The sequence below is a fragment of the Phascolarctos cinereus genome, unplaced genomic scaffold (genome assembly GCF_003287225.1).
Source record: "Phascolarctos cinereus isolate Bilbo 61053 unplaced genomic scaffold, phaCin_HiC Scaffold_4;HRSCAF=312, whole genome shotgun sequence".
Taxonomy (NCBI): Eukaryota; Metazoa; Chordata; class Mammalia; order Diprotodontia; family Phascolarctidae; genus Phascolarctos; species Phascolarctos cinereus.
The window spans coordinates 235,849,966-235,877,343 of NW_027555847.1; the positions used below are offsets into that span (position 1 = coordinate 235,849,966).

General features: G+C 37.5%; 1 protein-coding gene across 1 annotated transcript in view; it reads right to left on the reverse strand.

Annotated features, from left to right (window-relative positions):
* The window catches only part of CCDC192 (coiled-coil domain containing 192), a 330,167-nt gene that overhangs the window by 166,660 nt on the left and 136,129 nt on the right, over window positions 1-27,378 (reverse strand). Inside the window, exon 5 of the mRNA XM_078152959.1 lies at window positions 26,123-26,179. Coding sequence (XP_078009085.1) covers window positions 26,123-26,179 — 57 coding nt within the window. The remainder of the gene's footprint in view (window positions 1-26,122; window positions 26,180-27,378) is intronic.

Here is a 27,378-nt window from a genome sequence, read left to right on the forward strand (position 1 = left end):
GACAGCTATGACCTAGTATTTCCCTCACCAAGTGGTTAAACTTCAGTGTGGCAGAGATTATATCTTATCTAAAACACTTTATTTCCTTAAGTGCCTAGCATAATGTATAGCATAAACAAATGAAATATACTGCATTAATGAATTTGATTAAAGGGGAAAATTCCAGATTGGAGAGGAGTAAGAGGATAAAGATGGAAAGATACAATCATCTAATCCTAGGAAAAATCATGATAGCATCACCATTGCCTGAGAGAGAAGAGGTTTAATTAAGGTTTAGCATGAGTTCATCCTGACATATAAGTTCTGGACAGGTGTATTATTTTCTATGGGTCTGCAAAATGTCATCATGAAAATCTGGCTAAAGACAGCAGAAAGATTTGTTTCCCAGATAAATGAAAGATTTGGGGTGGTGTGGAAATGTACACATAAAAACCTGTCTACTAGTACTTGAACCCTGAAACCAGAAGACTTTTGAAATTTGGGATTTTGCAAATGGAACTTTTTCACAGAATTCCGCATGTGATACTTCCTTTCTGAATGTTGCTTTGTTGCTTTTATAAATAATGATTTCCTCCAGCTGGCACACTTAAGCAGGAACCTTTCAGATGGATTACATGGGACACTGAGCAATTCTGGACCTTTCTCAATCAAAACTAAAGGTTTTATTATTCTTGTTCTCCTTTCTTTACAAGTTAGTGGATAGGAAAGTTGTTTGTATTATTTTTGGTGTTTCAAAAGAAACCACAGCCACACAAACAAAACCTTTTTGGTACGCTACTGGCCTGTCTTTCCACCTTATCCATGCCCCTGGAGAAAGACATACCTATGATGGCAACATAGCAGAAATGTCTGGGCTTCCAGGAGTTTTCTGTAACTCATTTCTCAAAGATATATTATTTTGCTAGGTGATTCATTGACGCCTGGAAATAAAGGCATAGCTGCTACTCAGGCTTTTGTTTGGATTTTTTTTTTCTTTGCCATGTAATGGCAGGCTGCCTAGCTGAAGCAGAAAGGCACCGGGAGAGAGATATAGGAGGCAGGATGTGCCAAGCAAGTCAAGCCTCCACCACCACCTTGAGCACTTTTTCCCCCTCAGACCTTGATGAGGACAGCCTGGGACCCTGAGCCCATTACCCTTGGAAATAAACTCCTAAACCACCTGACATGCTTGTAGCCCATGCTTCAGCCATTACTGAAAAAAGAGATCATCGTGGAGAGGGAGCCCACCTCCCTCATCACCACCAGCAACAGGGCCTGACCAATCGCCACAGCTAAAACTTCCTGTGTCATCTCTCCCATTAGAATATGGTATCCTTAAGAACAGACTGTCTTACTTGTCTATTTGTATAACCAGTGCTCAGCATAGTACTTTCCACATAGAAAGTGCTCAGTAAGTGCTTTGTTTGTTTCTATTTTGAGCAGCAAATAGAGGGCTATTCTTCAAGTCAGGAAGACTTGGGTTCAAGTTCTGCCTCTGGCACACCTATCTGTATGACCAAGTAAGTTACTTAATTTCTCAGTGCTCTGAGCAATTTTCTGAAACTATATATCGCACAGCAGTTGCCAATCTGCATCTGGGGGTATAGTTTCCAAACCGGAAGGTTCTTCCGCTGATGAAATCACAAGTCTGGACCAAAAAAAAGTGAAGTAACATGAGGTTAGAGCTATATGTGAGCATTTTGGAAGCACATGGTGACTTCCATCAACACTAGGAAATTTGGTCTGTGACTGATCTGAAGAACAAATCGAGAATGGGTTTTTGTGTGTGTGTGCACAAGCATAACTGATAATTTATGGAACATAAAGCCTTTCACCAATTTTAATAAATCCTTAAACTATGCCTGAGCAACACCAGAGAAGATATTCCTTCAGTCTATTTGGAATGAAAAGATACTCAGAGTAGTAGAACTGATGGTCAAATGGGCAATACTACCACGAGACCGTTCTTACTAACGCTGTAGCAACCATTCTGGGCCTTACCTCATTCCTGGGCCTGCCTCAAAGCCATAATCAGCACAGGATGAGATGTTTGACCTAAGACACAAACTTCAGAGGGTTGTGGTGGGGTGGGGTTAGTGGTGGAGCGAGTTACTCCCTAAAATACCTAACAGCCAAAGAGGCTGCATCCTGCAGATGCTCATAGGACATCCCCTAAGCCCCATCCACTGTCCCAGGGCATTGCCTTTGTCCCCTCCTCCACTCCTTCTCTGCACAACTGAAGTCAGACCGCCCTCTATAGCATCACTGTTTGCCACTTCTCAGCAATACTCTTTCTTAACTGTTTTTGCCCCAGGTCAAAATATGCCTGGTCATAACCTTGCCTGCATCAAATATGATACATACCAATTTCATCAGTAAATCATACTTGATATATTATAAACAAGCAATAAGATTATAACGCAGATAATCTACCTGCTTGAACAAAGTTGTTGCAACACAGGTTTTCAAAACTAGACCCTTATGGAAATCAATAAATCAAAAAACATATATTAAGCACCTGCTATGTGCCAGATACTCTGCTAAGTGTTGGGATACGATAAAAAAAAAAAAAGAGGCAAAAGGCAGGCCCTGACCTCATAGAGGAAACATGCAAACAAATATATTCAAACCAAGCAATATAGTGGATAAATAAGGAAGGCACTGGAATTAAGAGGGATTGAGAAAGACTTTCTGTAGGGGATGGAATTTTAGTTGAGACTTAAAGGAAGTCATTAGTTGGAGCAGAGGAGGGAGAATATTACAGGCATGGAGGACAGCCAGAGAAAACGCCTGGCGCTGAGAGGTGCCGTGCCTTATTTATGGAACAGCCAGTGTCACTGGGTCAAAGAGTACCTGTCAGGTAGTAACAATAGGAAGTCAGAACCAGAGCTTGTTTGGGGGGAGGAGGAGAGGAAGGGAATGATCAGACCACTTGAAGAAAATCACTTTAGTGGCTAAATAAAGGATGGATTAGGATAAGGAAAGACTTGGAACAGGAACACTTACCAGCAAACTAAAATAATATGCAGGCTTGAGGTGATAAGAACCTGTATTAACTAGAGTGGTGGCAGTGTCAGAGGACAGGAGGGGGCCAGCAACAAGAGATGTTGCAAAGATGAAATCAATAGGCCTTGAACACAGACTGGATAGAGGGTATCTCTTGATAATGAGAAATCCACTATGACTCCTAGGTTGCAAGTCCGAGGGATTGTTGCCCTCTTCAGTAAAAGGGAAAATCAAAGGGGGATAGTATTTAGGGGGCAAGATAATAAATTCCATTTTAGACATATTGAGTTTAAGATGTCTGTTGGGCATCCAGCTTGAGGTGTCTTAATGGCAATTGGGCATGAGTGATTGGAGATCATCAGAGAGTGGGGGGGCAGAATAGGTGGATTTGAGAATCATCAGCTTAAAGAAGGTAATTTAATCCTTGGGAGTTGATGAGATCACCAAGGGCAGCAGTGTAAGGGGATAAGGGAAGCTAGGTGGGTGCAGTGGATAGAGTGTCAGGCCTGGAGTCAGGAAGACTCCTCTTCCTGAGTATAAATCTGGCCTCAGACATTTATTAGCTGTGTGAACCTGGGCAAGTCACTTAATTCCAGTTGCCTTAGTTTCCTTATCTGTAAAATGAGCTGAAGAAGGAAATGAAAACCGTCTCCAGTATTTTTGCCAAGAAAACCCCAAATGCGGTCACAGAGAGTCAGACATGAAGGAAAGGACTGAATAACAAATAGGGGGAGAAAAGAAGAGGGCCCAGGATAGAACCCTTCGGTCAGTCAGAGGGCATGATCTGGAGAAAAAGACAGCAAAGGAATAGTCAGGTAGGTAGAAGGAGAAAACTAGGAGAGAATAGTACCCTGAAAACCTAGAGAGAAACAAGTACCAAGGAGGACACAGTAATCAACAATGTCAAAGGATGCAGAGAAGGCAAGGAGAATGAAGATTGAGAAAAGGCCAAGAGATCTGGAAACTAAGAGATCTTTAGTAATTTTGGTGACAGCAGTTTGAGTGGAACGATACAGTTGGAAACCAGATTATAACAGTTAAGAGAAGAGTGAAAAGAGAGAAAGTGAAGGCACCTATTGAATATGACATTTTTGAGAAGCTCAACTACAAGGGAAAATAGATGACAGCCAAATTGTCATATACATATTTAGGCAATTGGAATTAAGTGACTTGCCCAGGGTCACACAGCTAGCGTCAAGTGTTTGGTCTGAGGCTGGATTTGAACTCAGGTCCTCCTGACTTCAGGGCCAGTGCTCTACCCACTTCGCCACCTAGCTGCCCCTATGTCATATATTTTTAATGTAGTCAGCTAATGTGGGTAACTGTAAATGAAGAAGTAAGAAGAAACTTTTTAAAGACATGCCGTTTTAAACAAAGTAGAAGGCTAATGACTTCTGGAAAATCACAGGGTCAGGAGAGACCAGTTTGGCACTTCGAGGCAAGGTAATTGTTTCTTAGTAAAGCCATCCAACATGTAACTAAAGGAGTTTGAATGACGAGTTCCCTTGACTCTAAAAACAGTTGCAAATACAAACCTAAAGACACTCTTTTTATATATACAATACAGAAAGGACTCCTGGACTATCTTTAGCAACATTGTCAGGTACACATTATACTTATCTACACAGATAACAATCACTTAATAACAACCCAAAGAACAACGGCAGACAGATAAGCAGAAAGATAAACTCGGGCAATGACAAATTAGGTGTTCCTTCTGTCTAGAACTGGCATCGTGGATAATGCCAAGGTAGGACTGAATTGTTTAGATTGCAATTTGGCATTTGCTCAGATACTCTTTGGGGAGAAATGGAGAAACGCCAGAGGCCACTTGCCCTTGTAAAATCTTCCTGGTGACTTTTCACTTTGAGAATTCACTCAGCCTGTCTGTGGAAGTTGCACCACTCCAGAATCAATCACTGTGTGTCAGTAGCTGGCACAGCTGAGGCACAGCCCATATCACACATGAGGTGCAGCTTACATATTTGCGACCACTACAGTTATAAGGAAAACTTCTCAGCCTTTCGTCCAAGATTGTACTACCTCACCAAGAGTTATTGAAGCAACATTTGATAGTTATAACTGTGGTTACTCATACCTATTGAAGGAATATGTTCCTTGTCTCAGACACTACCACTCTCTTACCGCACATAATCTCTGCAATTCCAGTAACTCCCTAGCACTATAATTAACAATACAAATGCTAATGTTCTCTTTATCACAAGTAGTTTCCCACACTAACGAAATCACAAGGTCTGAATTTAAAAAATAGAAATAGCAATGCTGGTTCCTATATACCCTCCAGGTTCCAAATTAGAGCAGCCAAGAATCTAGAAAAAGGTTTCAAATGATTGTCAGAATAGGATGATTGTTGGGGCAGCTAGGTGGCGCAGTGGATAGAGCACCGGCCCTGAAGTCAGGAGGACCTGAGTCCAAATTCGGCCTCAGACCAAACACTTGACACTTACTAGCTGTGTGACCCTGGGCAAGTCATTTAACCCCAATTGCCTAAAAGCAAAAAAAAAAAAAAAGAATAGGATGATTGCATCAGCCTCCTAATCAAATGTGAATCAGAGCAAGGAAGGTTTTTCTGTGTGTTTTGAAAGCGGGAGGGAGGGGGGAAAAGACAGGAATAGGCCTGAGGAGATAACAAAGATTGCTGCAGGACCTTCACGGATTAGTAATAAGAACCGTTTATGACCGGACCAACCGGTCATTGGCTGGGCTTTTTGGCGAAGGGGACAGTGAAGGAGAGGAGGAGGCCTGCATTATGCCACACACACCAATGAACAGCTTACTATTATATACTGATTGCATTGTTTCAAAAATAGGTAGTATCTATTTTCACTCCTTTTTAGACCTTAGTATCATAAATCCTAGTGGGTTTCTAACTGATAGTCAAAACAATAAAAATTGGAGACCCACCACCATAAAGAATGATTTCTATCTTTTGAGATTGCTAGATAAATTGCAGCACATGCATCCAATGATATATAATTGTACCATAAGAAACAATGACCACGAAGACTAGAGAAGCATGGGAAAACATGAGTTTATGTGGAAGGTCATCTTTCATAAAACTAATAACTGAAAAGAAGATGGATAAGGAGATGTTGTCATTTTTTTTGTTTGTTTTGTTTTAGTGAGGCAATCAGATTAAGTGGCTTGCCCAGGGTCACACAGCTAGTCAATGTCAAGTGTCTGAGGTCACATTTGAACTCAGGCCCTCTTGACTCCAAGGCTGGAGCTCTATCTACTGCATCACCTAGCTGCCCCTGGGATAAGGAGATGCTACGCTAACTAAAAAATTGTCTAGATAATCCCTTTGTAAAGTGCAACTCAATCTCCTAAGTGAATTAGAAGGAAAGCAAAGCCATTCTGATAAAGAATGACAGGTCACACACACACAAGTGACCTTTAAAAATTAGGTCAGGGATTCAGCTCCTAACTGGAAAAATAGAAGCATGGATATGGAGAAAAGAAATATATAAGAAGTCAGGAGGAGTTCAGAAAGTGGGAGAGCAGGCAGAGGCAAACACACACACACACACACACACACACACACACACACACACACCAGGATTCTAGGAACAAGGCCACATGGGCCAATCAGGCAACGGGTATACAGGGAGAGAATCTGTGTGGCTAAAACCCACACAGTAAACTCTAGCTCCTTTCTCCCCTTGAGCTGCTTCATAAGAAGCCTCTTCTACCAGGCACAGGGAAAGTCTTTTTACTTTTTTTTTAATGTTTCCTTTGTCTTTATAAATAACATTAGGCACTAGAATTTGCTAGTCAGGGTGGGCTTACTGGGAATACAGATGAATACAGATGGAAATGACTGAGGGAGAAATATCTCCAAAGAAAAGACAGAGCTAGCAGTGAGGTGTTTTTCCAGAAGCACTGTCTCTGACTAGGGGTATAAAGCTAGCAAAAAGATGAATATAATACAACTAGATCCTTTGATACTACTTCCCAGAATGGAGAAGGAACATTTATACCAATAATCTCATCTGGGCAATGAGTCAGTAGTAAGGTACCACTCACCCCACCATTGCTACAAACTAATGCAAAATCAGAGAAAAAGAACCAGGAAAACAACATACACAATGACGATGACAACATAAATGAAAATAACCTAAAAAGGGTAGTGGATGCTGTACAATTATAAGAACCAAACCTGACTCTAAAGGAAAGAGGAAAAAATGCATCTGCCTCTCCCTTCTCCGCAAAGTAGGAGATTTGGAGTATGAAGCAACATATAGATATACAATCAGACTTAACCACTGAGATTCAATTTCTTCATTTGTAAAACAGCTTCCCCTTCTTACCACAAAGGACTGGAGTGCAGACCCAGTGAGATACCAAAGGTCTTTTGTAATCTCAAAGTAATGTTAAAATGACTATTACACAAATCTGAAATTATTCAGTCTTATTGTAGAACAGAGGTAGCTTTTTGTTCAAATTTATACACATATACACACAGATACTTAATATTTCAATAAACTGTGTGTTTTAGCACACAGTTGATGTATTTGTTGGTTTTGGTGAATTGTTTTAATTTGTTTCTCATTGTTTTGTTTATTCCAAGGGATAGCTTTCTGGGTAGTGGAATAGGAGGAATATATTTGGAAATGAAGATGATATATAAAAGAGACATCAGTTTTTAAAATAATTATCCTGAGATCATCTGTAATACATGAGACTTTACAAATAAAATATTGTAACTGTATATAATAGTCATAGAGATAATATCCTCATTCAAAATCCATCTCAAAGTAGCAAAGTCAAGAAAAGAGAAAGGAAAGCACAGAGGTCATTAGACCTTGAAGGGACCTCATATGCTTTAGTCTTGCCCCTTCATTTTACAAACTATGACTTGAGCTAGGTCTTCTGATGTTTAGTCTAGCACTCTTTTTTTATGCCGAGAACAAATTGAGAAAAATGTAGCTACAGGGTAATTTTGTGGGATCATATTAAACAATGATCTTTGCAAAAAGAAAGACAAAAAAATTTCCACAATACTGAAATTCTGCATATTTTTTTCCTACAAATGTATGAGGTTCATAGGATTTAGATTTAGTCATTTACTCAGAGGAGCTCAAATCCTTAAGTCCTTTAGACCAGTCCCAGCCCAGCCCAGCTACTAAATGTGTGTGACATTAAACAAGCTGGTCCTCTACATCTCAGTTTCTTCACTCAATCTTACTTGACTTCTAATGATATTTCATTATTTGACAACAAGAACTTGAAGACTGAAACAAACTGTGAATTTGGACTGAATGGCAAAATTCTAAAGATGAAAATTATGTGACATTTGTAAGCTTGTTCACAAAACATTAGTAACAGCTTTTATTTCATTGCTTATTTTTATGAAATGGAGGAAACATATTGATTATAGAGCATTTGAAATGAATAACCACAGATCTGCTTTGCATTTTAAGAACATAGGGTTTCACAGATAGGAGGAATCTTAGCTTATTAATCCAATCCTTTTATGTTATAAATTCAGCACCTAAGAATTAAAGAGGTTAAATGATTTGTCCAAGGTCAAATAGCAGCTTGTATTGTTTGATGATAGGTGGACTTTGTTCATTTTATGTGAATGCTGGCTTTGTAATAGCTTTAATGCAACATCAAACAAATAGAAACCCAAAGCAAAAAAAAAAAAGCCAACAGAAATGACCTCCCCACACCCAAGAAAAACTGAAACTTATCACTGCCTCCAGTATATCTGGTAAAAGAAACCTTCTCCTTATTATCTGTTCATATATGCATACATATAAGTGTGTGTATGTGCATCTATATACATATACATACATATGTTTATATGTGTTTGCAAATGTGTAAATACACATATTTGCTCATATTTGCTCATATTTACCATACCTGAGAAACACCTGTATTTGTATGGCAATCAGACTTGAAAGATAGCATGGGCACAGAACAAAGAACATAAGCCTTAGTATATTGACATAATTGGGTGGTGACCACTTGGTGTTCTTTTAAAAATAAGAAAATCATGTGAGCAAGTCGTGTACCTCTTCCTTGACAAGGAAACCTTTTTCAGTTTTCTTCCCACTGGTTGTCCCAGATTTGCCCCTATGGCTTTTTCTTTTAGGAACTATTAATTTGGTGACCATATGGGGTTTTCAGCATGGGTCGAAAGGACTCATGTCTGCCTGGAGAGACATCATTATAGTTATTATATTTTAAACATTTGCTAGGTACTTAAAGTGTATCAGGCCTTTTGTAAAATGGAACATGGTATAATTCTCACTCAGTGGGCTACTGATTTAAATAGGAAATTACAGTAAATCTTGGTTATGCTATGGTTACGTTTTGACTCTATAGTACATGATATTGAGACTAGTTCCATAACTAGGAAAGGGAAATTGGATCTTTGACCTAGGGTGCTGAAAATTAGAGCATCCTGAAAGAACTTATACTTCTTCAAGAGGTTAAAAAAAAACCCCAACAGACTTAGCACCAAGAATAATTATTTAAAGTAGGAAACTACTTGGCATGCTTTCTTCTCTTAATGGCTGTATCCCAAGTAAGTTCCTCCCTGACCTAGACTAGTTTCTTACTTTCTCATCCCACTCCATGTATCATTAAACAGAATTAATCATTTAAAACTTATTTAAGAATATCTTTCATGCTTTCCCTGGACATGTTTTGTGGTGTTTGCCTTAGCCACCAGAATTGCTAGCTACAGATCTTATTGGAACTCTGATGTTTCCTCCAAATTGCATGGAAATACAAAATAGAAAATGCAAGATTTTATGATGTGAAGTTGTAGATCTTTGCCAAATTAACAAGGATTCTAAGAAATTCCTTAATCGTTGATACCATATATACAAAATATTTAGATCAAGTATCTACTTTGTATTAATATTCCTCTATTCTGGCAGTCCCTTCGTCAATTTTCATCCATTTTAGTTGCATTTCTGATTAAAGAGGAAATTATTTAGACTGGTCCATCCAAAGACATGACAATATTCTTCCAGTAAGGCTATTTTACTATAAATAATAAAATAATATAATTTCTTAAGAATCAAAATTGCAAGTGGCCTAAAGGGCAAAAAACAAATGCATAGTGAACATAAATAGGTTTATACCCTTTTGTGCAAAATAAAGCAGAATAAAGAGCTCATCAAAAAGATGTAGGACCAGAAAAGGATGTCAGCTGACCAATTAGTAAAAGTAAAGGATAACAGATTATAGACTATGCACTACATTGGTTCCTGCATAATGTTAAGAGAAGTACAGGAAGCACAATGGTACATTGAGTGGCTCCCCTGTGGTGGATTTATGGGATGAAAAAGAGTGAATGGGTTGCAAGCTGCACTGCTAGTGTGTTAGGTGACATCACAGATCCACTGAAGTATTACAGCATATGGGGCAGAGCCAAGATGTTGGAGAGAAAGCAGTGACTTGCTTGAGCGCTCCCCCAAAACCCTCCAAATACCTACAAGAAATGGCTCTAAACAAATTCTAAAGCAGCAGAATCCACAAAAAGACAGAGTGAAACAAATTTCCAGCCCAAGACAACCTGGATGGTTGATCAGAAAGGTATATCACGCTGTGATGGTAGAGGAGCGCAGTTTGGCGTGGGCACATAGGCCACAGCAAACCTGGAGCAGGCCTCAGAGGACTGAATCACAGGCAGGTGTGGCGGTTTCCAGACTTGTCAACCCATGAATGCCAAAGACAACTTAGAAGGTCAGTGGGAAAAGTCTGCTTCTGCGGTGAGAGGCTAGGTCTCAGCCTCAGTTCCCAAGCAAGCACAGCACCAGGGTGGTGGCTGCCTCCTGAGCTTCAGGTGGGGAATCAAGTGGCTGATCAGACAGGGATTGCAGGGATCTCTTTGCCAGTGCTGAGGCAGGAATCTCTTGCTTTGCCCATGCTTGGACCTGGGTCACAGTTCTGAGGGGCGGTCCTGGGGCAAGAAGGAGCGCTGGCGCTGTGGAGCTTCTAGTGGCTGTGGAGGGGAGATCTTCTTCATAGTTCCAAGACAGAAAAGAGTGCTTGTGGTCTCTCACAGACCGGAGCACAGGCCAGGAAAGGAGTAAACACCTCATCCCTTATGATACCACCTTGGAAGAACTGAAAATTTACAGGGCCCTAGAAGTATCTCTGAAAACAGCTGTACAAATCTCTGAAGCTTGGGACAATATGTTCTCCACACTGGAAGCAGACCACTACCTTAATAAAGAGTTTATAACTCAAGTAATTGGCTGGGATCATGAGCAAACCTTGAAAGAAGTGTCAGACCATAGAATCTTTTTTTGATAACAAAGAAGATCAAAACATACAACCAGAAGACAACAAAGTCAAAGCTCCTACATCCAAAGCCTACAAGAAAAATATAAATCAGTCCCAGGCCTTGGAAGAGCTCAAAAAGGATTTTGAGAAGCAAGTAAGAGAAGTAGAGGAAAAACTGGGAAGAGAAATGGGAGTGATGCAAAAAAATCATGAAAAACAAGTCAACAGCTTGCTAAAGGAGACCCAAAAAAATACTAAAGAAAATAACACCTTAAAAAATAGCCTAACCCAAATGGCAAAAGAGGTCCAAAAAGCCAATGAGGAGAAGAATGCCCTAAAAAGAAAAATTGGCCAAATGGAAAAGGAAGTCCAAAAGCTTACTGAAGAAAATACTTCCTTAATAATTAGAATAGAGCAATTAGAAGCTATTGACTTTATGAGAAGTCAAGACACTGTAAAACAAATCCAAAAGAATGAAAAATTAGAAAACACAGTGAAATATCTCATTGGAAAAACAACTGACCTGGAAAATAGATCCAGGAGAGAGAATTTAAAAATTATTGGACTATCTGAAAGTCATGATCAAAAAAAGAGCCTAGACATCATCTTTCAAGAAATTATCTAAGAAAACTGCCCAGATATTTTACCAGAGGGCAAAATAAAAATTGAAAGAATCCACCAATCTCCCCCTGAAAGAGATCCCCAAAGGAAAATGCCTAGGAATATTGTAGCCAAATTCCAGAGTTCCAGGTCAAGGAGAAAATATTGCAAGCAGCCAGAAAGAAACAATTCAAGTATTGTGGAAACACAATCAGAATAACACAAGATTTAGCAGCTTCTACATTCAGGGACCAGAGGGCAGGGAATACAATGTTCTGGAGGGCAAAGGAGATAGGCTTATAACCAAGAATTACCTACCCAGCAAAACTGAGTATAATCTTTCAGGGGAAAATAATGGTCATTCAGTGAAATAGAGGACTTTCAAGCATTCTTGATGAAAAGACCAGAGCTGAATAGAAAATTTGACTTTCAAATACAACACTCAAGTGGAACATGAAGAGACAAACAGGAAAGAGAGATCATAAGAGACTTATTAAGGTTGAATTGTTTATATTCCTGCATGGAAAGATGATATTTATAACTCATGAGACCTTTGTCAGGATTAGGGTAGTTGGAGGGAAAAAATTATTTGTATGTAGATAGATAGATAGATAGATAGATAGATAGATAGATAGATAGATAGATAGACAGATAGATAAAGGGCACAAGGTGAGTTGAAGATGAAGGGGTCAAATCTGGAGAATAAAATTAAGGGGTGAGAAGGATTATACTGGAGAAGGAGAAAGGAGAGGTAGAATGGGGTAAATTATCTCACAAAAAAAAACAGAAAAGAAAAGGCTCTTACAGTGGAAGGGACACAGGGGCAGGTGAGAGAGAATGAGTGAATCTCACTCTCATAGGATTTGGCTTAAGGAGGGAATAACACATACACTCAATTGGGTATGGAAATCTGTCTTACCCTACAGGAAAATAGGGGGAAAGGGGACAAGAAGCAGGGATGATAGAGGGAGGGCAGATTGGGAAAGGGGTAATCAGAAGCAAACTTCTGAGGAGGGACAGGGTCAAAAGAAAGAATAGAATAAATGGGGGGCAGGATAAGATTAAGGGAAATAGAGTTAGTTTTTCACAATATGTCTACTATGGAAGTGTTTTGCATAACTGTACATGTATAACGTATATTGAGTTGCTTGCCTTTTCAATGAGGGTAGGGAGGGAGGGAGGAAGAGAGAAAATTTGAAACCTAAAGTTTTAAAAACATATGTTTAAAAAAAATGTTTCCACATGCAACTGGGAAATAAGAAATACAAGAAATGGGGTACAGAAATCTATCCTGCGCTACAGGAAAGTAGAAGGGGAAGGTGATAAGAGAAGGGGGGGAGAGATAGAAAGGAGGGCAGACTAGGGGAAAGGATATTCAGAATGCATGTCATCTTGGGGTGGGGGGAGGGGTGAGATGAAAATTTGAAACTCAATCTTGTGGAAGTAAAAGTTGAAAACAAAAAATAAAGTTTTTTTAAAAAGTATTAGAGCGTATATACCAATCTATTGATATCTATAGTTATTAATTATAGTATCCCATTGTCAAAGGGATAGGTGATATCACAAATCAATTTAAGCATTAAAGAGTGTATCCAATGATACCTAGATAGACACACACAAACACACTTATAGCTATAGATAAGTATATATGTACATACATGAGTGTATATATATATTTGAATGTTGCATGCATATATTATGTATGTGCATATATATAAATCTGAACAAAAACTATCTTGTTCTATATATGACTAATTCTGGATTTGTATAATCATCATCTTTATGTTGCTTTGAGTTTATAAAAGGAATTCATGATCTCATTTGGTTGTCACACCAATCCCATGTGATAGGAAGGGTAGGCTATTTTACAAATGAGGAAACTGAGGCTTAGAGATTAAGGTAATTTTCCAAGGTTACAAAGACATTAACTGATGAAGCCAGGACAAGCCCAGGGCTCATTATGTGGCCTAAGGCAAATCCTTATCTGTACAATGACTGAATTGGAGTAATGTCCCTCCAGCCTCTTAAGCGTATGACAATGGTTATTTCCTCTTAAGGGCCATGAATGCCACCAATTTCAACACCTAAACTTAAGAGTAACAATGACATTTTTTAGTGAATTCATAGGCTCAATACATAGGCCCTCAGTATTGAGAGATAAGTGAGAAAAGAAGGCATAACACACAACTCACACAATTCTATTCTATTTCTACAAAATTATAACTTCAGTAATAGAAAAACACTCTCCATTTGCTACCTTCATTTTACAAATAAGTCAAAATATACTAGAGAGTAACAGTTAAAGAAATATAAACAATCAAGTACAGAAAGGACCTTTCTCCTATTCTATTCTACACTGTGCTATGATATCCCATACCTACTTACTCTATTGTTATTAATCACTACCTTCTGAGTTTTCTGAGAGGCTGGAGCTTTAAAAATCGAGGTGAGGTATTAAGGAGTCAATGAAAGTAGAGAGGATACATCTGGACCATATAAAGCTGAAGCAAAGAAAAAAAGAATCTTCATGAAGATGAGTGTGAAGCTACATCCCTGAACCCAGAAGTTCTGGCAAATTCCTGATTACTCTAGAACGAATTATTTGAATCATTGCACCTAAGTTTCAACAGATCTCCATGTCAAAACCAAGACCAAACTGAAGGCAGACTGGGAATTTGTTTCCTTAGCCTCTGAATAGGAAAAACACTTTTCTCACCCACATTTAAGTTTTCTAGGAGACTGTTATGTCCTTTTATCAATAAGAGGCTGAAAATTATTCCATTGCTACTCTATCTCAATGAAATAATTTGACTATTTGATTTATTGCTTCTGCCTGGGCTACAATTGCACTGCAATGGGGTCTTAAACTGTATTTGTGTACTGCACAAATTGTGATTGTGTACTGCAATGGGGTCTTCAGCTGTATTTGCATAATTAAGAATACCCAAGACATCTTATGTAAACCTAATTCTGGCAAAGGATGCCAGAGTTGATTGGGACCTTGCTACAAATGACTAAATTAACTAACATACTGATTTTCTAAGACATAAGGGAAAAATAAGTCATTTTTGCTTACATATATCCTTGATTCGTATTAATAAAATACACACCCCTAAAGATTTAGCATTCATATACCCAAAGACCCATAGCTTTAAAAAAAAATGAGAATAAGGAAAATCAAAGTTAAGTGTAAGAGTGCGAGAATTTTAACCTACATTTTAAGACTATAAACTCCTTGGGAGCAAGGCCTATGCCATTTCTATCTTTGCATCTCAATACATAGCATAATGATTTGCATGTAGTAGACACTAAATAAATCTTTGCTAAATTAAATAAATATGGCCAGACATGATTTCATCAGTGTAAAGAACTCCTGCATGAAAATTCCCTCCATTAATACAAATCAGCAACTCATCTCTTACTTATTTTCTTTCTTTTCCCAGGACTTAGTACACACACCTAGCACGTAGAAAGAACATAGTAAATATTTGTTGACTGATATGGTACCCTGCATTGCACAGGGCAGAAAGGTTAAGTGGCTTGCCATGGTCATAGAGTGGAGGTATTTGAAAGGCTAGACTTTGAATCCAGGTCTTGACTCTCTGAACTGCCTGCTCTCCAGTCCTACAATTCTCTCTCTCAAGACTGAATTACACCCAAGAAAAAGAAATGAGCAATATTTGTCTAATCCTTTGGATCCAGGTTTTAAAGGCAGCAGGTTTGACCTGTAACATTTCCAAAGCCCCACCAGATGCAAATATAACATTATGGGAGTATTATAAAAAAGATATTACTCCATCAAGCTATTTTCCAGAAGAAATCTAGACTTTAGGAAGCCAGAGGAAACATCATTTTGTAATTATCATTATACAACCTCTAAGTTCTTGCTGTACATCTCTGGGTTGTGAGGTAGAACAAATATCCCAAGCCCGAATATTAAGTGACACCCATGGAGCAATGTTCTGATTTGTTTCTGAGCTTCTCTTCAGCTAATATTTGAACTGCTGCCTTGGTTGACAGTTCTGGCAGCAGTGCCAGAGGGTAAAAGATTCTTTCCTCTGCCAGTCCAAAGCCAAGTAGTCCCTATCTCCCTCTTAGCCCCATTTCTAGCCTTTGTGATTCCCTCAGACAGATATACATCCCTTCTGAAGATAAAATCTCTCATGTTCTCTACTCCCATGGTCTATTTCAAGGGACAGTTGTCGTTTCAACTTACCTGGGACTAAGTAAAAACTGAAATATCCACCTGGGTATTTCTGTATGATGATGGGCCCCTTTGACAGTGTAGGACCCCCAGAATGATGGTTTTAAATTCATAGAACAAAACACAGGATTATGGAGGAAACTGATTCTAATGAAATGTAGATATCAAAGTATTGAAAGATATACATTCACAGACTCCAGGTTAAGAACCTCTAGAGTGAAATAAACACTGATTTTGCAGTCAGAAGATCTGAATTTTAGTTCCTTAGGCAAATCACTTTCTCAGCCTGTGTTTAAGATTCCTTCTTTGCAATGGGACTACATGATTTCTAAGGTCCCATCTAGCCCTAGGAGTCTGTGGTGTTTTGTTACCAACTTATTTCACTCTTTTGACATCTTGCAAATCAAGAGCTTTAAATGGGTGATATTTAAATTATAATTTTGTTTCTTTGAAAAATTGGATTTGATGACCCATGAAGTGAAAACGTAGGAAGGGATCCATATTAGTTTCCTTTCTGGTTGATACTTTTTGTAGGCACAAAGAGAATGAGCTAAAAACAAAAGATTTTTAAAAATAGAAAGAAATCCACAAGTTCTAACAACATAACTCAATCAAACATTGCACTATTAGGCCTGCGACATAAAACTGAAAAATTAAACCAGCCTCTGCTCTCAAAGACCTTCTGGTATGACCTTATGTTCACTATTTTCATTTTTAAAGGGCAGTGTAGCTCTGCATAGATTTGGGATAAGGCATCTGACATACCTTTGAGGAGCATTCCCATTGGTCTTTACCCCATCTCCTTAAGGCAAAGATCCTCCTCCCTCCCCCAGAAAGCTATCCTGTGGCTCATATTTTATGCACACCTGTGTAGGACATTGGGGCAGCTAGGTGGTGCAGTGGATAGAGTGTCCACCCTGGAGTCAAGAAGACTCATCTTCCTGGTTCAAATCTGGCCTCAGACATTAGCTATGTAACTCTGGGCAAATCACTTAACCATTCTTGTCTCAGTTTCCTCATCTGTAAAATGAACTAGATAAGGAAATGGCAAGCCACTCCAGTATCTTTGCCAAGAAAACCCGAAGTGGAGTCACAAAGAGTTAGACACAACTGAAAATGACAGAACAACAACATGTAGGACATATAAATTTATATAACAACAACATACTTGAATGCAAACGAATACCAGTCCAAAGCTATCCAAACCCAGGTTTTAGTCCAGCAAACTTTGCTTATAGCAAAGAATTGATCTGAAGGTAGCCTTCTAAGGGTTACAGTTGTAGAGTACTTTAATTATTTTAATTACCTCACAAACAATTTTTCTAGGGATAGGTGTTCCACACATGTTGGAGTGTTGAGGGGGAAACATTCTCGAGAGGTCAAACTGTATATAACTTGTTTTTAATGCTTAATGTAAACATCTAGTCTTGTTCTCATTAGCCACTTCCACAAAACAGAACAGTACTCATTCTTTATTCTCATTTCCTCCAATTCCTTCCCAGCAGCTTTCAATGAATGTTCCCTTTGTTCCCTTCTCCCCCTCCTACTCTGGTGTGCTCTAGCATTCTTCCCCCAGGCCTGCAGATGTCAAGGTACCCTCTTTCTCCCCTGCTTCAGCCTTCTTTCCAGACAGTTCTTCCCTGAGGACAGATAATAACAACTCATCAAAGATGGCTCCCAACTTAATTATGGCTTGGAGTATATAGGAGGTGGCTGGTTAAGATCAATAAAGAGTTGAAGAAAGTGCAAAACAGTTAATAAATATTCCTCTCACTTTCCTAATCCTTTTCTTTTTCTCAGAGTTTCAGAATTTTCTTTGTCTCTTTTGTACAAATAGTTTGAGTCTTTCCTCTTCTCTCTGCTGCCTTAAATACACCATTAACCCTAAAAAAGGGCAGGAGGGGTTAAGGCAAAGGTTTGTATAAGGTTTGTATTGGTAATCACCAATATCTTTTAAAAAAAAAGATTATTCAGATCTGAACTATTCAATGAAGCTCTTTTGACCTGGTTGATCCCTTTTAAGTATATACATACCTGCCTTTAAAATAAATAGCTTATCCTAGGACAACTAGTTGTTTTATCCATAATGTCAGAATTAGTTCCCTACTTCCACCCTTAACACATACATACACCCTCCAACCAAAAATTAAAAATCCAAATCATAGTGCCTAAAACTAAAGGAAAAGAATGAACCAGACATGGAACTGTTTTCATATGAAACTCAAAAATGACAATCATTTGCACCTAAAAAGTCACATACAACATGTGTTTAAAATTAGAAACCACTTCCCTTTCATCTTGCAAAAAAAGACATTAGCAACATTACAGATTTCTAAGGAGACAAGATTAAAAATAATACTGACTCAAGAAATTCACATAATTCTACTTGAGGGATCATTCACTGCAGAGAAATTCAAGCTGTATGACAGAAGAAAGAGAAGGGAGTTTTCTTGGAGCCCTTCAGTGGCAGCAAGAATCAGGGTGGGGGATAAAACAACAACATAAAACCTGTCTCATATCACTTCTCCCTTATCCCCAGATCTCCGGCACACCAGAAAGCTTGAAAAATGTGCATCTGAGAACGTGTCAAACTTTGAACATTTCTAATTTATTTCATTGTACCTCACAGATGGGAAAATGTATCACAAAAGTATAAAGAGCTCCCAGTTGTGATGTTTGTTTACAAGGAGAAACAAGTATTGGAATCAGGTATGACAACATTCTCCCAGGAAGCAGAGAGGAAGTTAGGTCAGGTTAGGTTAGGTTAGGTTAGGTTAAGTTAGGTTAGGTTAGGTTAGTAAAGGTTAGTAAAGGTTAAGAAGAAAAAGGTTTGGGGGTGGATGGGAGGGAGGAGACAAGAGGAATAGAGTCAGAATTGCCTCTTAAGGATAGTAAATAGATTCTCCTGTTGCAAAACTGCTCAGCTGTAGTTTTCCATTCCTTATGGCACTGGAAATTGCTTACTAAAAAAATTTTGTTCTTACTCAGGTGAAAGACATACAGAAATGCCCTTTCTCTTCAAGACTTCCCCCATTCCTTTGTCAGATCTGTAATTCTACATACACCCTCTGGTTTGAAAAAAAAAAAAAGCAAAACGCAAAACAAAACAAACTCTTCTTAGAATGAATAGAAAAAATGAACAAGTGAGGATTGTCTTTGCTTCTGAGCACAAATTGTTTTTATTAAAATTCATGTATGGGGAAGGAATGCATTTTATTTTTAAAATTTCTAAGTAATTATGAAGCATTAAAATGTCAATAGAACAAAATCCGGCCCCAAAGGACATATGTTTCCAAGCTGTTAGATAAATGTCAAAGGATATATTGAAATGATGACTGAGATAAAGTCACAATGTTAATTTTCCAGAACATTTTACAGATATTCCAATTCCAGGGCAATGATTAATGACTGCCAAACATTTAAGGAGAATAGTTGATCTTCCCTTGGCTAACACAAATATTCATGGAATTTAATTAGAGGAACTTTAATTTCCCCAACTAACTGGTTGAGTGTGAGAGCTGGATTAGACTTTGCTCACCATTTTGCCACTTTCAGACTCCCTTTCTACCCTCAGCAGTAACCTTTTTTTATTTGAGGTTCACTAAATCCATATTTATCACTCAAGATGCTGGTAGTTGTTGTCTGCCAACCTCCAGGTCACTCTCCTTCCTTCCTCAATGAGTTCAGTGCCTGATTCACTCATTTCTCTCCTCCCCAGCTTTGCCTTCATACTAGGGGACTTCAACATATGTACTGATACTTCTTCACAACACCCTTATCTCCCAATTCTTCAACTTACTCATCTCCCACAACTTAGATCCTCTACCCTACCTCATCACCACACAAAGATAACAATACTCCTGATCTTACTATTGCCCTTAAATGAGATGGAGGGAAGATGGTTCCTCTTAAGACCCTCCCTCTGATTTTGCTTGATACAAACTGATCTGAGTCCCTGGTTCCAGATATACACAATCCTTTTCAGGACCTATGAATATAAGTGCTTCAAGACCTTTCTTTCCAGGTACCTCTAATAACTAAGACATCAAGTTGGAAGAGCATATTGGAGGCAGTAAGGAATAGCTGAAGATAGGATAGCTCCAAATTGGAGCATTTAACAGTTTTCCCCTTAATTTTCTCTATGATTAATAAATCATATAGACACTACATGCTGATTGCCTCTCTCATATGAAATTATTTATTTGTTGAGAGAAGACACTCCAAATGTGGGGTAATGTTGGAGCCATACATTTCCTATTCTGTTAAAATCTTTTTAGCAATCTATTGAATCATCCCCTAGCTCAATATTAAACTTGGCTAGCTAGTTCTGTCAAAAGAAGGCGCAGCTTGGCTGCAAAAAGAAAGAATAGTTATAGCATTTGTATGTTGAGTGCTCTTGGGTGATCAATGGGAATACGCAGCCTTGTAGGAGGCTCCCCTAAATCTGTGATTTAGACTAATAAGATAAGACTGATGAGACAACTTGGTTGGTGACTAGAGGAGAGATACCTCATATATCACAGTCCCCTATATGATTAAGCAGTGCTACACTGCCTTTCTTAATGAAGGAAGCACATGAAGCAATACAGATCACAACTGCTACTACAATGCCCTTTTGCATATATGCCCACACATGCACATGCATGAATTACAGGTATTGCATGTGAACTCAGAAATGTCCCTTCTATTCTATGAGCTTCATGGTTAAAATCAACTTAGACTAAGTTATCCTGAGGTTCCTTCCAACTCTAACAAAACATCAAACTCAAAATGATATGGTACAACCTATGTGAATCTACAATGAACAGAAAGATCATGGCAGGGTAGAATTAGTCATAAAAAGCTTCATAGAAGAAACAGAACCAAACTTGAATCAGAAAGAAAATACAGGATCTAAAGAAGGGGTGGGGAATCTGCTGCCTCCAGGCCACATGTGGCCCTCTCCGTCCTCAAGTATGGCCCTTTGACTGAATCCATACTTCCTAGAACAAATCCCCTTAATACAAGGATTTGTTCTGTAAAACTTAGACTCAGTAGACAGGCCACACCCAATGACCTAGAAGCCACATCCCTAAAAAGTGATGAAGTGGAGTGGGAGTGAGGCAAGGCATTTCAGGTAGAGGGAACAACGTAAGCATAAAATATGGGGGAAAGCCCGGGACAGTAAGTCCGGTCTGACTAAAACAGAGTGCTTGCTTTGAGAAGTGAGAAACAGCTTTGTGTAGGTAGGGTAAGATGATTTAATAGAAGGCCTAGCATGTATTTTTTGGATTTGATCTGATAAACAGTAGGATGCTATTGCAGGTTTTTAATCAGAATAATAAAAGGATAAAAGTATTAAAAGCAAAGAAAGAATAAGAAGACAACTCTATGGCAGGAGATGATATTTAAAAGATATTTAATCATAGTTGATAGTAATAATTCTTTTAAAGCCCCAGACTCACACACTGGAAATTAAGCCTCCAAATGCCCTCACTGTCTTAGAGTGGAGAATTATGACTTCAGGAGATATGATCAGGCCTCCACTGTATTTCAAAATGCAAGGTGTCCTAAATACATTTGGGGTACCCTTTATGTTACAATGAATCGTATTTTAAATATTTCTCTCATATTTCTTTTTAGATGTGATATATGGCTCTGGTACTGGCTAGGTATTAAGGGAAGTTGAACCCTGGGTAGCACAATATGATTAAACTGTGTCCCCCAACTGCTATTGTTTATTGTTGGAAAATCAGGTAACAGACCATTGGGAGTTGAATATAAAAGTATCATTCTCTATTGCTCCACCCTCCGAGATCACTGGCTAAATGTTTACTCTCAGAAGTGTCCATAAGCAAAAACACAAAGTAATGTTTTCAAGGATTTACTATCTTCCAAATCCTTGTATATATACATATATATGCACATATATGTGTGGGTATGTGTGTGCATAAAAACAGATATAGATATAAAGAACACCTCCTTCTAGATACATAATCCTAAATCTGCCCTGATTTGTTAATTTGAACAATTATCTTTGAAGAGTTTATAAACATTCACTTTCATTATCAGTTTTTATTATTTGTAAGTAGATAAGTAATCAAGTAGGTACTCAGAGTTTCGCCTGGTGAGTGTACTGTTCTGTGTGTCTGCGGGGAAGGCCTTAAAATTCATAACAAGTATTCAAGAGTTACCTAATAAAATGAGATTTTTACTATATAAAATGTAATTCCATATGACAACATTTCTCCATTTTGCCATGTTTTGCAATTCATTTCTCCTATGTTGAAGCTACTTAAACAGTAGGTTTCAAGTGGGTCATACAACTCAATTGACCACTTTAAGTTGTACGGTTTTTTTTAAATTTTATCTTATGCAAATCCATATACATGTCATTGCCTTCTTAAACAGAAAATGTTTAAACAAAGGACGCACTTTAACCTTTACTTATGCAAGGTCATGACTATGACCATCAATAAATATATTAGCATACAATGATCTATCTATCATACTCAGGGACTACTAAAATGAGAAAAGCTGCTTGCACCTATGCTGAATCTTAGGGTGCTTTTGAGTTTTTGAATCTGTTTCTCGGAGTTTTCCTTTCTCTTCTTTACTGGCAGATTGTCACATATCAATTCCTACTGCTATGAATATGCTTATCTGCGCTAGTGGTCTTCCTTTTACCATCTTTAATTTGCTGTGGGCTTAAAAAGAAGACAAACAAACTCATTGGATTTAGGCCTAAAGTAAATGTAAATTGTTTCCAAGCAAAGACTGGGGTAGGGGTTAGAGGAGGGGTTGCTCTTCTTTGAGTAAAGTGCTTAAGCTTTAGGACATGGATATCTATTGAGACTGGTAAGAGGTCTTTTTTTTTTTTATTACTTCTTGGTTCTCAGTAGTAATCCAAATAGCTGAGGTTGTTAGATAAGTAAGGAGGTGCCATACATATTTGTATATGTATGTAGATATGCAGATAAATATATATAATATTTACGTTAGAGACCACTACCGCAGTATTTTTTTTTTTTGCAGATATGCTCACAAAGCACAAAAGTAGAACACAGGTACCATATGGGTAATCTCAGAAAAGTACTTTTAAAAATTTAATTAATAATTTATTTTTGGTTTTCAACATTCATTTCTATAAGATTTTGAGTTCTAAATTTTCATCCCCTCCCTTCCCCTCCCCCCTCCCCAAGATCTGATATAGGCTGTACATATTCATTCATATTAAACATTTTCACATGTTGTAAAGAAGAATTAGAACCAATGAGAGAAACCACAAGAAAGAAGAAACAACAACAAAAAAAAAGACAGCAAATAGTATGCTTCAACCTACATTGAGACTCCTTAGTTCTTTTTCTGGATGTGCATAGCATTTTCCATCATGAGTCTTTTGGAGTTGTCTTAGATCCTTGCATTGCTGAGAAGAGCTAAGTCTATCAAAGTTAGTCTTCTCACAATGTGGCTATTACTGTGTACAACATTCTCCTGGTTTTGCTCAATTCACTTAGCATCAATTCATGTAAGTCTTTCCAGGTTTTTCTGAAGTCCACGTGCTCATCATTTCTTATGGAACAATAATATTCCATTACATTCATATACCACAACTTGTCCAGTTATTCCCCAATTGATGGACATCCCCTCAATTTCCAATTCTTGGCCATCAAAAAAGAGCGGCTATAAATATTTTTGTACATGTGGGTCCTTTTCCCATTTTTATGATCTCTTTGGGATACAGACCTAGAAGTGATATTGCTTGGTCAAAGGTATGCACAGTTTTATAGCCTTTTGGGCATAGTTTCAAATTATTTTCTAGAATGATTGGATCAGTTCACAACTCTACCAACAGTGCATTAGTGTTCCAATTAGGAAAGTCACTTTTTAAGGGCTTCGTGAAATCATGTGCAGTTATATAACAGGTATTAATTAGGTTGAATTGTGGAATGATGAAAATTACTGTACACATGTGACCTTGGCATATAATTTTTTTATATTAACTCTAACGCTTGAACCTTACTGAAACAACATTGACTAAAAAGTAAAATCTACAAAAAGCATTTCCATCTTAGACCTTGTCCAAAGGCAATTGGGTCTCAGATGACCAAAAGAATTACATTAAACAGTTATTACAGTCTATTAGTTCCATAACATGGATCCTGGATATATTAGCAGCAACAATAAATGAGGATGAAATGGTTATTTCCAATATTGGTCAAACTGATCAGCCAAGACCCAAAATAAATGAGTAGTGTTTCTCATACCCAAGACTTGTTCATTGTTGTTTTGTTGTTTTAGTCATGTCTGACTCTTTGTAACCCCATTTGGGGTTTTCTTGGCAAAGATACTAGAGTGGCTTGCCATTTCCTTCTCCAGCTCATTTTACAGATTAGGAAACTGAGGCAAACAGGCTGAAGTGATTTGCACAGGGGTCACACATCTAGTAAATGTCTGAGGCTGGATTTGAACTCAGATCTTCCTGACTCTAGGCCTAGCCTTCTATCCCCTATGCCACCTAGCTGCCTTAAAGTAATTGACATTCCCTTTAAAATATATTTTCTAAAGAAAACTAACATAGATATAACAACCAGTGGGGGAAGGAGATCAGCACAGACTGTAGGAGTCTGATAAAAAAAGGATTTATGGAGGAAAGAGAACATGCTGGGGAGGATTTGGCTAGGCAATAAAACAGAAAGTCATAAGGGCATTCTTAGAAAGTGGAATAGTTTGAACTAAGGTGTGGAGATGACAATTACTGTGGCATTACTATTGGGTACCTGTATTACTGAACTAAGAGAATGTATTGAGTTGAAGAAGGAAATAAGATTGAGTGAGTGCAGTGCAATCATCTTGGATTGAGGAGCACAGAATCTCATATTAGAAGAGACTCTAGCAATAATTTTGTCAGATTCCTTCATTTTAAGGATGAGGAAACTGAAGCCTGGAGAGGTCAAATGATTTGCCTAAGGTCACATAGCGGGGCCAGGATTCAAACCCAGTTCTTTTAAAATCCAAATCCAATGTTCTTTTTACTACACCACTCTGCCTTTCCAAGTTAGAATTTCACGTACATAATGGGACACAACGGAGTATTGCAGATTCCTCACCAGTGGAGAGAAATAACAAAATAATTCAAATAATATTAATATCTAACATTTATATATTTTAGAGTTACAAAACACTTTACAAATATGATTCAATTTGATTCTCACAACAGTCATATAACATAGGTTGTGTGCATTTTATTGTCCCTATTTTACATATGAATATAGTATGTTAGGAAGTGATCTTTTTGGTAGCACAGAAGGCATGAAGATAAGATTACAAAAAGGATGGAAAGTGGGTTCTTGAAGAAAGATTAAAGGTATTGGAAGGACAGTTTAAATGTTGATGAGATTATTGTATGCCAATATTTAATACTGCCAATATTTAGACTTTTTTCCCCAAAGGAAGAGGGATGCTAATCAAGTTTATCATATACAAAGTGGATCAAAAAAAAAAAGGAAGTTGAGTTTAATTAAAATCTATGTGGAAGATTATTGAGGTTACATCCTTGCTCTATTAACCAGAGATTAGACAGTTATATTCTAGAGAGTTTAAACATTCATTTGCCTGAAGTTAGGAAAATAGAGATGACCTTTTGAGAGACAGGGCAGTTCTATGATCCTAAAATACTCCACAATTTAACTCCACCTTAATCTTAGACTTTAACCTTTCTTCTTCTTCCTCTTAGTTTTTAGCTACTTATTTAAAATTCATCAACACCTGCTTTCCTATACATATGTCACTTGGATTTTGTGACAATTGAAAATTAGAATTCTATTTCTATAAAAACAATTATTGAGGTTCTGAATTACTACAACTATTTTTTTAAAAATTCAAGATATTATAATTCAGTATGCTTGCATATTTTGTTCTATAGCTCACTTACAGCCATCCTGCGTAAGCATTTCTGTCAATGTTTTAAGCAGTTAAAAATATATATGATCAGTGAAAGCAATGTCTTTATTTACATGGTTCAAGTCTTTCAAACATAGGAACAGATAATTGCAGAAAAAGAAAGAAAGAAAGGGGGAAACTTACATGAGCGGCAAGTTGTTCCTGTGAAGCTTTAACTTCAGCTTGTAATTTCTCTATGCACTGAAAAGAGGGGAAAATTTTTAATAGCTGAACTTTTTCACTTCATTGTAAAAAAAAAAAAGAGGTGATTTGACAGGCAAAGAAAACATGATTATCCCACCCTCCCAAAAAAGGCATAACTATTCTTTCTAAAATAAAAATTAAATAGCCACTGCAAATGTCAAAAATAATTAATTGTAACCTACAAAATTTTACTTTCAAAAAGGCCCTAAGAAAAACAAAGGGAGAGAAGGCTTATTTTATGTCTTTTAATAGTTAACCATTCAATATCAGATAGAATGAAAAGGCAAACTAAATTTCAAACATGCAGTGAATATCATGCATCATCATTTTATCACTGCATTCAAATTGCCTACTGATGCGCTTGCTCATTGCTGAACAGAACTGGGAAAGAGAGTAAGGAATATTTTGGAACGAAGTCAAAAGAAGGAAACTGTGTGCCAAAATTTAATGAAACATATTCCTTCTTGTTTCAGGTTGTGTTTTAAAATTCAAAACATAAATCTTTACACCAAGGATGTGCTAGAATAAACTTTTAAATCTGATGAAAGCTGATTGTTCAATTTTCAGTATGAATATTTACACCTTAGAAATCAGAAAATGCTAAAAACAAAGTGTTTTGTTGACTTTCTAGACCTGAGAAAGCTATGTAGAAAATGTTAACAATGTATATTAAATATGTGTCATGTGTACATTTTTTCCAGAGAACCATTTGTTAAATATCTGCTAGCATGTCCACTTTGACAAGTTTGTTGGTGCACATGGATTGTGTTAGGTAAGTAACATCATACATAACATCACATGTTGGCTATGAAAAAAGTGTTGATCCTGTGAACTTGTGAATGGTAGAATTATCTAGGCTAGAAATACTATCATGTGAACCATTATTTTAAGAAACTATCATTATAAGAACTTGTCTCCTGCACCATCCCTGCCTTCAGCATTCTTTCCTCCTCCTCTTCCTCATCATCATCATCCATAACTCTGGTATGATCATTTGAAAAAACCAATTTAGAAGAAATATAATTGATTCTGACTTTCATTTCTTATATTAAATATATATATATATACAAATTTATATTTTATTTTTCATTTCTTATTTCACTTTGTATAGCTAATGATGTGCAGAAACAAGCTAACAAAATGATCCATTCACATAAATTAGCAGAGGGATCAAAGATGAACTCATTTTTCAAATA